This window comes from Corvus hawaiiensis, chromosome 4 (assembly GCF_020740725.1).
Source record: "Corvus hawaiiensis isolate bCorHaw1 chromosome 4, bCorHaw1.pri.cur, whole genome shotgun sequence".
NCBI lineage: Eukaryota > Metazoa > Chordata > Aves > Passeriformes > Corvidae > Corvus > Corvus hawaiiensis.
In genome coordinates this window covers 66,441,677-66,452,032 of record NC_063216.1, presented here as the reverse complement: position 1 = coordinate 66,452,032, position 10,356 = coordinate 66,441,677, and the positions used below count along the sequence as shown (strand labels likewise).

Genomic DNA, 10,356 nt, shown 5'->3' with positions numbered 1-10,356 from the left:
TAACTAGGTCATTTAAGAGTGAGATTTTCCACATGCTTTTTTTACTAACATCAAGTCTAGGCACACATTTCCTGGGGCAAAGGAGGATCAGCTTCCTCAGTACTACAGGCTGTATTCCCAGATGATATGTTGTGGCCACATCCACATTAAACCATCACAAAGTCCTAGCAGCACTTTAAAATAGATGCAGATTAGCCATCACATGAGTATTTCTCATGACTCGCCCAATCAGTATCTGATACATAGGTATGGTTCAGTTCCAATCGGTAGGTTTTCCTGATCTTTTCCAGGTCCATTGTATCAGCAGCATTCTCTGGGGCACATAGTCTAAGGTGTGAATGCAGCAAGCATAAACACTGCCTGCCCCAGTCTTAAACTGGCTGCTCGTGTTTAGCGTGTTCAATTAACGTGTTCGTGCTACACAAAACGCAGAAGCATGGGACAGAACTTTCTGAGCTACTGTCAGCTTTCAGTGGAACAACCACGGAGGGTCATGCAGAAACATCTAGAAATGCCAGCTTAGGTCACAAATCAGTCAGGTTTCTCCACAGCTGTGTTAAATCTGAATCTCAAAATTCTGCCTCTTAGCAGAGCTGCTAAGTTTGTGCAGAGGTGTTGAGAATCAACTAGATGAATCCCTGAGCAACCTGATTTAATGCTTTGAGCAGGATGTTTGACTAGATGACCTCCAGAGGTCCCTTCCAGCCTAAATTATTCTATGAGTTGATTCTAATGCACCTATATATTGCATCCACTTCCAGTATTAGTGTCACTTCTCTACTATGCTGCATGAAATAACGCTAGGACTGCCCTTAGTTTAAAAAAAGTTGGTTGTATTGTGGGCTAGCAAGTTAAATGCCTAATCTAAGGGAGCCAGTGCATTTCTATGGGGGTTCATGCTGTTCCTGAGACAGCTACAGCAAAGCTGCATCATGTACAAACTTCATCATGTACACATGCTGCACCTCCAAGTATGCAGTGTGTGTGGTCTGAATGATTCTCTGATAGAGAAATAGGAAAACTTCAGGTTCTTGGTTTGAGTAAAAAAACATGAATATTTTATTTTGGTGTGTGAAGAGAGCACCTCATTGCCAGAGTGGTGAAAGCAGCATGGTATTTCCAGATTTAAAACATACTAAATTCTCTTCATAATGCTTCATTGAATAAGATGATTATAGTGAAAGGACAATTAATGGCTGTTTTCCCAAGTACAGACCAGGGCTGTGAATGAAGTGTCAGCAAGGAGCAGTTCCCTGACAAGCAAACAGGCTGACAGTGTTTGGAAACTCCCTTAGAGACACAAGTCCTTTGTTTCATTTCTCACTGCACAACATGAAAAAGAGGAAGAATTTAGGTGGAGCTGAAGTAAACTGAGGAAAAGATACCATGATCTTCCTTTGTTTTGCAGCCTGGGAACATGAAGGACAGTGTCGTAAAGACAATGAAGACCATGCTCCTTTTCCTAATTTTGCTAGGAGTAGTATCTGGTAAGAACATGATTTCATTATGCTACTAAAATTAGAATGCTGTTGGCTGTTATACTTTCTCTTGGGAACTTTATAATACATATTTAGGAATCAGACATGGATGGGAAAAATCAAGTAACAACTATTTTCCTACTGAAATAGATTGGGCTCTGTGGTTATAGCAGTATAATGAAGAGAATATGACTCTGCTAAAACACTTTGTTGGATGAGGCGCTTCATTTCTAATAGCCACTGCTCAGTGTGACAGCACTGGAGTGGGAAAGGAGGCCAGCTCTCCAAGAAGCAATAACTAGTAATTATAGTCCAGTATCCCCCTTTCAAATATTGGTAACATTTTTCTTTGATAAAGTAAAACAAGCAACCAAATGGGACCAAACAGAAAGAAATTTGTGAAGAATATTAGTAGGATAACATCACTAACATTGATTGGTGTAAATACATGGAAGATTTGCCAATATGAGTATTTGCACTTTAGCAACTTAGTAGATCTTCAAACTGTCTGAAGTCTGCGTGACACACAAAGCACTGGTATTGCTGCAAGCTGCCTGCTCAGGTAGGGTCACTTTGCTCTCAAGAAACTGTAAGACTTCTGCCATCCCTCAGGAACCTGTCAGTATTTGATGGTTTTCCTGATGTTCCCCAAACTGTGATTAGGACACTACCTGCCAATTTTGTCTTTCTTTGAAAAACAGCATTTTTCTAACCTGTGTGGTTGTGGGTAGAGAAAATCTTGAAGGTATTGCTCAAGCACACTCTAAAGACTAGCACATCACAGATAAATAAGTCTTAAATATGCATAAACTTCTCCAAACTAGTTTCATTATTGCTTTGTCTTGGACTTAGCATTTGTCAATGATTGACATTGATAATTCTGAAAAAAAATTAAATTGCTTCAGAAATATTTCATTCTGCAAAGTAAAGAGGTAAGCAAGAACTTGTAAATATGGAAGGAGAGCTTTTATAAAATTGTTTGAAAAAAGAAGCCATTTAGATGCAGCATCTAAAATTTCAGTTCAAAATAAAGAGCAAGAAGTAAGAAATTTTGATTTAGAAAGACATACTCCGAATAAACAGCGAATGAAATCTTTGGAGATAATACAAAAATAGCAACTCCTTTCTAAATTTCTAAATGCTGTAAATGATTTCATTGCTTTTATAAATGGTTTCCATTAATGAACTGTGGCTTGATGAGTGAACTGAATTCATCAAGTACTGTCCACAGGAGATTACATTCAAAGTTCAGCTCCACTTATGGTATCTCCAGAAGTCCCTCTCAACCCAGCCTCATTTGCATGGGTGATTTTTGTTGACAATTTCCAGAATCTTTAAGAACAGAAATAAAAACTTAGTCCTTCACTGTGTCTTGCTCCTGCTGACATAAATCAGTAACAGCTCAGCTGAACTCAGTCCTACCAGGGTGTCAATATGACCTGCTCAGATTAACTCTTCCAGGCAGTTCCCACCTCAGCATTTCCCACATCCCAGCCTGTACCTGTAGAGTATCTCCAACACCATTTTTTCCACAAATGCCAGAGTAATCCCAGCCAGATCAGTGACTCATGAACCTGCTACATGACCCATGAACCATGATCTACAGTGTGGGATCATGGGAATCTCCATGCAGCTGTGGAGAGACCCTTAGGCTGCAGCCCTAGCGGTCTCAGACTAGTTCCTGTAGCAGCTTTTTACCTTGCAGCTCTGCAGCAAAAATAAAGACTTCATGGTGATGCCTCTTCCTGGTCTTAAAAATTAAGAGCCAGACACGGTTAAGGGAAGAAAGGGTTTTTATCTGGGTATTTAATAAGGATCCTTATGGTACACCACTTCACCAAGGTGGAATGCACTGAAATGCACACACACGATAGATCATGTACACAATTTATAGACCTTGCAAATTAGCATATATCATATCTAAAGATTCCCCAATGAGAGGCTTGAATGGTTATCGTGATATCCCCCCATCCCAAGGAATTTCCCCTGGATGGGCCTATCTTAGTTTACAGGATGTGTTCTAGAGAGGACCTTGGTTTCTCAGGATAGCATAGGGCTTTCTGGCCTCCAACTGCGAGGCCTCCAGGATGTTTGGTCTCCTGGCTTAACGGAATATTAGGACTATGCTAAGTTACTGGATTTAAGGAATTAGAAGTATGCATGCTAAGAGCACTGAGGATATATAAAAGCTATATAAAAGAAAAGGCGAAAAATCATCATGGCTTCAATGGGGCTTTTGCACAGTAATTGCTAGTGTATGAACAGTCTGTCCACGCCCTTGAGTGGGCAGTATCTGTCTCCCTCTTGGCACACACCATGTGTAGGAAGTCTGGCTGAACACAGCCAGCTTGCTTGGAGAGTGTTTTGGATGAGCCAGTGAAGCATCCCCAAGCAACAGTCAGGCCTACCATAGCCAAGTGTTGAGGTACATTGCCGGTTCAGGCATGTGAGATTACTAAGGTGTTGTTTCAGGGCATCAAAAGCAGTCCTGATTTGTATTTTCTAGACACTCTTCATAAGATAAAGCACAACAGGCCTTTGTCAAAAATAGCAAACACTAGAAGCTAAATGACAGAAAAAGTGAGAAGTTTGGTTTGGGGAGTCCAAAGGTCTGGATAAGCAAGGAGCTTTTGCAAATCTGTTGTATGCCTCACCAGTATGTGCAGCTTCTGTGCAGTTTTGAACCATAGGGTGCTTTTGTGGCCCTGCATCTTCTCCAGAGACTCCAGGTTGCTCTTCCTTGCTCAAAGCAGGAGACATGACAGTACCACCCCTGAAATTGTTACTAACTCACACTACTGAAGAGCCAGGCTCGCACACAGCTGCCGTAGAAAGAGTTAGAAGACGGAAAAGGGAGGAAATAGGTGCTGCAGATACTGTAGTCTACAAAAAACCATTGCTTCTTTAGTATCTGGGTCTGTGTGATTCAAGGTACTTTTTGATGGGATAGTGAACCGAGGCAGCAATTGGTGTAGGGAGCAAAATGTAAAAATAGAAACATTTTTGACTTCTTTGCTTCTGTATAAAGACATATATGAAGGCAAATGAGGCAGTAACAATAATACTTTAACAATAGCCACACTAGATGACAACACTATAGGACTGAATTACAGAAAAGATTGATTCTTTTGCCATTAACGCTGGATTTACTACCATGCAATGCCCCCACTCATATGTAAAAAGAGAGTCAGGGCATTTTGTGTTCATTATGTGACAAAAGCTGTGCTTGCTAGCCCAAGATTCCCAGAAGTAATTTTACATTCCTTTCCATCTTGCAGGAAGAAGAATCCAGTTGCTTAAGGGCTTACCTGCAACAAGCACTGTTGAAGAAAACTCAGCAGCTGGTGTTTTAGTCTATAGCTTTAATGTAACTGTTTCTCCATTGGCTTCTGGAGGTGTTGCAATTCTTCCTACCATAGTAAATTCAAATCCACTTACAGAAGCTTTTGACATTGAATCAAAAGGAGGTCTTGAATACAGGGTGAGTTTTAAGTTTAGCTTGAGCAATTTTCAGTTGTAGGCTGATGTTTCCTGTATTACTGAGCACTGAGAGTGCACAGTGTCTCATTTTTAAATCAGAAAAGCGTTTTAAATGCAGACTGTGGTAGTATTTGAAAATGCTGCAATAGATACGACAGATGAATAGCAATAGTGATTATGATTTTTAATTGCATCTAGGAAAAATCACTCATCACAATAATTCCATTAATTGTGTGATAGAAAAAAATGTTATTTTTAGAAAAAAAGAGGTGAAGAAGGACATGGAGGACCTGCTTCTGTTTTGAGGTTTTATCCATAGTTTTTCAGCTTAATATGTATGAAGTCACTGTGAATTGAAAGGGGATTTGATAAACCACATACAACTTCCATTTGGCCACTCTCACCAAGAATTGAAGTTAATTTGTCTCATTTCCAAAATAAATGAAGCTGAATCAGGTAATTTTTAATTTTGAACAAAGGCTGTGACACATGAGGAAGTTATCTTGAGGTAAGAAGTTATCACCCTTCCACACATCTATGACCTGTTTCTCTCCATTGCACCCTCCTGTCCTATGGCAAATGCAGAGAAATTTCCATTACTTCAGGCTGATTTTCATTGTTGCATAAATTAGCAAGTATTAGTTCACATTTGTCATGGGCAATGAGTGTTCAGATGCATGATAACTTGTCATTCCATTGCAATTTGCTTGTATGTTTGAGCCTGAACAGTGACACTGAAGAGTGGCTTTAATAGATACAGATAGAAATGGTGCAGAGTCTTAAAAAGGTGATTTGAATATCCTTTTCTGAGTGTTTGGAAGGAAGTTCAGGTTTTCACAGAACTGATACAAGAGCTATTTTCTTGTTCTCTTTGCTGGTGTTTCTGGGAGAAAATTTGGGAATAGTAAGTCTGTGGCCCTGGGTGGTATTGGCTCATGGATCTGATGTGCCTGTGGGGAGCTGCTGTGGCTCCCATGCTCCAGCCTCCCAACAGAGTACAAAGATCACTTGTGCCAGCTCTGCTGGCTCTTTACTGCCTCCCAGCCAGGTCAGTGAAATGGTTAAAAAACCTCTCAAAAAAGCCCTCTTTCACCTGTGAAGCATAGGGTGTGTCTGGACAAACACATGGACTGGCTCATCTGAAGAAATCATAGAATTATAGAATACGGTGAGTTGGAAGGGTCCCTTCAGGATTATCAAATCCAGCTTCTGGCTCTATGTAGGACGCCCCAAGAGTCACATCAGATGCCTGAGAGCATTGTCCAAATGCTTCTTTAACTCTCCCAGGCTTGCTGCTGTGACCACTTCCCTGGGCAGCCTGTTCCAGTGTCCAGCCACTTTCTGGGTGATGTCTAACCTAAACCTCCCCTAACTCTGCTTCATGCTCTTTCCTTGATTCCTGTGTAACAGTCAGAAGGAAATGGATACATCCCTTAAACTGTCTCTGCTGACAGAGAACCCATAATGTAGGACTCCCTCCCTAAGCTTTATTTTGGCATTTTGAATTAAAGCTGTCCCTTCTGTTGCAAAACAAAACATAGTCCTTTTTTATACCTGCTTCCTCCTGTCCCATATCATCTTTGTGTTATGATGCACAAGAATTTATATTGCTGCTTGTTGAGTGGGACTGAGAAGTTCATCTGGAGGAAAAATAATAGACAAAAAGTCCTTCTTGTATTTTTTTCATGGCAAGGATAGTGGAGAAATTCTTCTTCTAGCACAGTGCAAGGTGACACAAGGATGAAAATGGATGGCCAAAAAAGCTGTAGACTGGAAACTGCTTCGTCCAAAGTGCCAGTTTGTATCCATTTCATACCACAGCCACATTACCAGAATGGCCTGTGAACCTTTCTATGTTCTGCTTGAACTGTAGCTTTTTTCAACATTTCCTAAGTCACTTGGAGGACTAGAACAAAGAGTGTGAGCTAGTGAATATCAGTCATGAAAAAATCATACAGCAAGCTACATACAAATTCTGCAAATTAGCAGACGAGTGCTAATTACAAGTCACAGAGCAAGAATAAATACACAGGTGTTCTTAGTTAATTTGTTTGAAGATTGCTACTTTTAATTACTTCTGCTATGTTGTAGCAGATCTGTACAATATTTCACAAAAGTTATGTGATCCAAAACCAGATACCTCAGCCCTATCTACTGCCATTAAATCTTTGCTAAGATATAGAAAAAGGCAGTATTTAATGAATGAATTATGGGATTTTCAGATGAGCTAAGTACCTGCTAGGACAGGCTCTTCAGTATTTATGAAGCACATTTAGTCCTGTTGCAGCAACAGAAAGCAATATCACATTTCTTGATATATTTTGAGATTTCTGAGAAAGTCACAGTTTCTGAGATCTGAGTCCTGTCCATTCTTCCTCACCTTACTCCTGTTTGAAGGTTCTCAAGAGCAGAAGATGTGTGGAATGCATGAAAACCTGCTGTTGCTTGAAACTACCTGGATGCTCTTAGTGGTGCACTCTGAATATATTGGTGGTGGAGCGGGGAGCAGGGAGCCATGAAATTCTAATGTGGGATGAGTTATAGACAGTTTAGGAGTGACTCTGGATCGCCTTTCATGAAGCCTGCATCTTCTTCAAGTGTGTGCAGTCCTGCCTTCATCAGTAAGCTCTGCTCCTGCCTGAAGGAAAGGTGAATGGTGGCTCACAGCCTATGCCAGTGGCATGCTGTTTCCAAAAAGGTTCAAAAGCAACCTAGAAAGAGACCATTTAGATTCATATCTTCACTTCCAAGGCCTTTAAAAAGGAGGGTGTATTTTTAGACACATTTATCTGGGCTGTAGTTACAACACCAATGAAAATATTTGGCTGTGAACTGGAGGGATAATCTTCAGAGGATATAATTTCTGCTTAGAACTGGGCAATTTAAAATGTTGAATTAATTGCATGTGTTTACTGTATTTAGATCTCCATCAAATATTCATTTTGGACATCAACCTTTCCACTGGTGTGACAAGCTTTTTATAATGTTTCTTCTGTGTTAGCATCTCTTGTATGGGAAACTTGTATCTGTACAGTATAGGAGGAAAGGACACCATCCAGGACACAGTTATTTTCTCCTGCAGTATTGTAACAGAAAGATCCACGAGGTTCCAGACAGCAGCTGTTTCATGTACCAGAAGGCACAAAACATTTGTGCTTCCGTTCACTCTCCTCCAACTGTTTTTGTCAATTGGCTCTATTTTGACTTCTGTCTTCGAACTGTGCTGACATCACTTTTGTGTTTGTCCTCCGGCTGACAGCATCGCATCTAAACCCAAGGATTTATTTCACTGTCCTCATTCTGCATCCTCTTCAGTCCCCTTTATTCTGGAGTGTTGTAATACACTGACATGCTACTCCTCACACACACTCATGAACCCCAACTGTTCTCCTTCTCCAGTTCCACAGCACCCTGCTTCTGTGTTCAAGTTTCACAGTTTTTTAGCTACACAAGAAACTTAACTGTCACCTTGTTGTTTCTTGTCCAAGAAAGGAAAGGTCTTGTTTTATTATTGACTTCAGCAGTGAAGATTAAGGCATACAACTTTCAGCATCCTCCTGTTGCTCTGGACTCATCCTAAATCCAGAATGATTGCATTTAATGTTTTTTCATAGAATGTCAGTCTTGTGCTTGTACATATTCTGTGTTAAGAGGCAATATGCAGAGCCGCAAGCCTTTGAAATAAAAAACATGAAAACAAAAAAAAGCAAATGTTTGCCATATCAGTCTTGCAAAACTCAAGGCCTAGAGTATTTTTTTTCTATTAGTTCAGAGTTTTCCCCAAACAGTTCTGATGCCTCTCTCAGACAACGTACCCATGAAGCTCCCTCTTACAGTGCAGATACTGTAACACATGTATCAGACAACAAGGCCTGTGGAAAAGAAATATATATGGACCGATTCTTGATAGATGTTTCAGAGATGTTTATTTCTCCAGCCGCATGGTTGGGATCTGCCGAGGAACTGTGGCAATCACGGGACCTGAGGGTCCTTGTCCACACAGGGGAACACAAAACAACCAGTGGGGAATGAGGCTGACCAGGGGCAGGGAAAACCCGTGCCTCCCCCCAGGGCCCCTCTCCCAGGACCCCATGGCAGGGGGAGACCCCAACAGCTCCCTTCTTCTGTGGTTTTCCTGCAGGTCTTCTCCTATATACGGGGTACACAAGAAAGGTTCTGGTACTTGCTAGACTATACGATCTCCTGCCTCCACACTCCTGATTTCAAGTAAAAGATCTTCCTCCTCATGCTCCTCACTCACAGAAAAAGTGAAGCTGCCCTTGTGTCTTGCAAGGCTTCCTCAGAATTCTCAGTCTCATGCCTTTACTGCTCCAGGAGCTTGGTGTGGAAAGGAAAACACTTGGCACAGACACGTACCTGCAAGATGTAGTCCTGAACTTGAAGACAAAGCATTGCCTGTGGGGCAGGGCAGCTCCTTCCAGGCTTTCTCCTCTCCAAAGTGCTCCTCACATAAAAAATCTTTGAGTTACTCCATGAGGCCACAACATTTTGCTCTCTTCACTCTGTTTCTGTCACATTTTTGCCACTGACGAGGAATGTGCCAACAAGTAAAAGATTATCTAAAACATTCAGTCTTTACTGATTGAAAGTTTCCCTTTATTTGTATTCACTCATTTGGACTATAACTTTCATCTCTTGCATCACGTGCTAATAATAATCTTTTATTTTCAGGTTGTTACCACTGGAAATCCTGTCCTAGATTATGAAACGATGCCAAAAAGCTTTGATTTGCAGATTTTTGTTGAAGATACAAATGGAAGGACTGACCTTAACATATTGACTATTCAAGTAACAGATAAAAATGAACATCCTGTATTTCGAGGAAATATCGCAATTCAAAGTAAGATAATAGTAGAATTTGAAAAGAACCATACTTGGAAAGATGACATTGTCATCAGCTTAAAAAAAAACCAACCTGAGTTCATACAGTGCCTTTAGCTAAAGTAGTCTAAGCATTTTCCTTTAGGAAAGCAAGAGAGGAACAGGACAATGTTTTTGTCAGAGCTTTGCTTTACACCAAATGTTGGTATGCTTCATCTCTGGAAATGTCCTTTTATTTTTCTTGAAATTTTGTTTAAAATTATTTAACCATTTTGAAGCACCTGAAGAATTAAAAGAAAAAAAATGATACCAATAAATATGTATGTGGACAAGCAAGATAAATTTCAACAAGTGTATATTGTATTTGCAAGAATTTCTGTGGGAAAACCATAAAAACATTGCTTTGCAGATGTTTTATATCTGCATATTGCATTTGCACCTTCACATGAGAAATTAAGTGGAAAATTAGTCTTAAGAGTGAGACCTCAGAGATTGTGATCTATGGTGGTGCAAATGAAAAGAGGTAGAGAGTTTTTTCTCCTTCATGGGGCAGTTG

At 40.4% G+C, this 10,356-nt stretch overlaps 1 protein-coding gene across 2 annotated transcripts in view; it reads left to right on the top strand.

Moving 5' to 3' along the window:
* The first annotated feature begins 1,349 nt into the window (after positions 1-1,349).
* The window catches only part of CDHR3 (cadherin related family member 3), a 35,659-nt gene continuing 26,652 nt past the window's right edge, over positions 1,350-10,356 (top strand). Inside the window, exons 1-3 of one of the 2 annotated variants that reach the window (XM_048302321.1) lie at positions 1,350-1,487; positions 4,757-4,959; positions 9,651-9,819. In XM_048302321.1, the coding sequence (XP_048158278.1) occupies positions 1,418-1,487; positions 4,757-4,959; positions 9,651-9,819 (442 nt within the window). In that variant the 5' untranslated portion in view covers positions 1,350-1,417. Of the gene's footprint in view, positions 1,488-4,756; positions 4,960-9,650; positions 9,820-10,356 lie in introns of those variants that run through there. The other variant, XM_048302322.1, reaches the window with a different exon arrangement.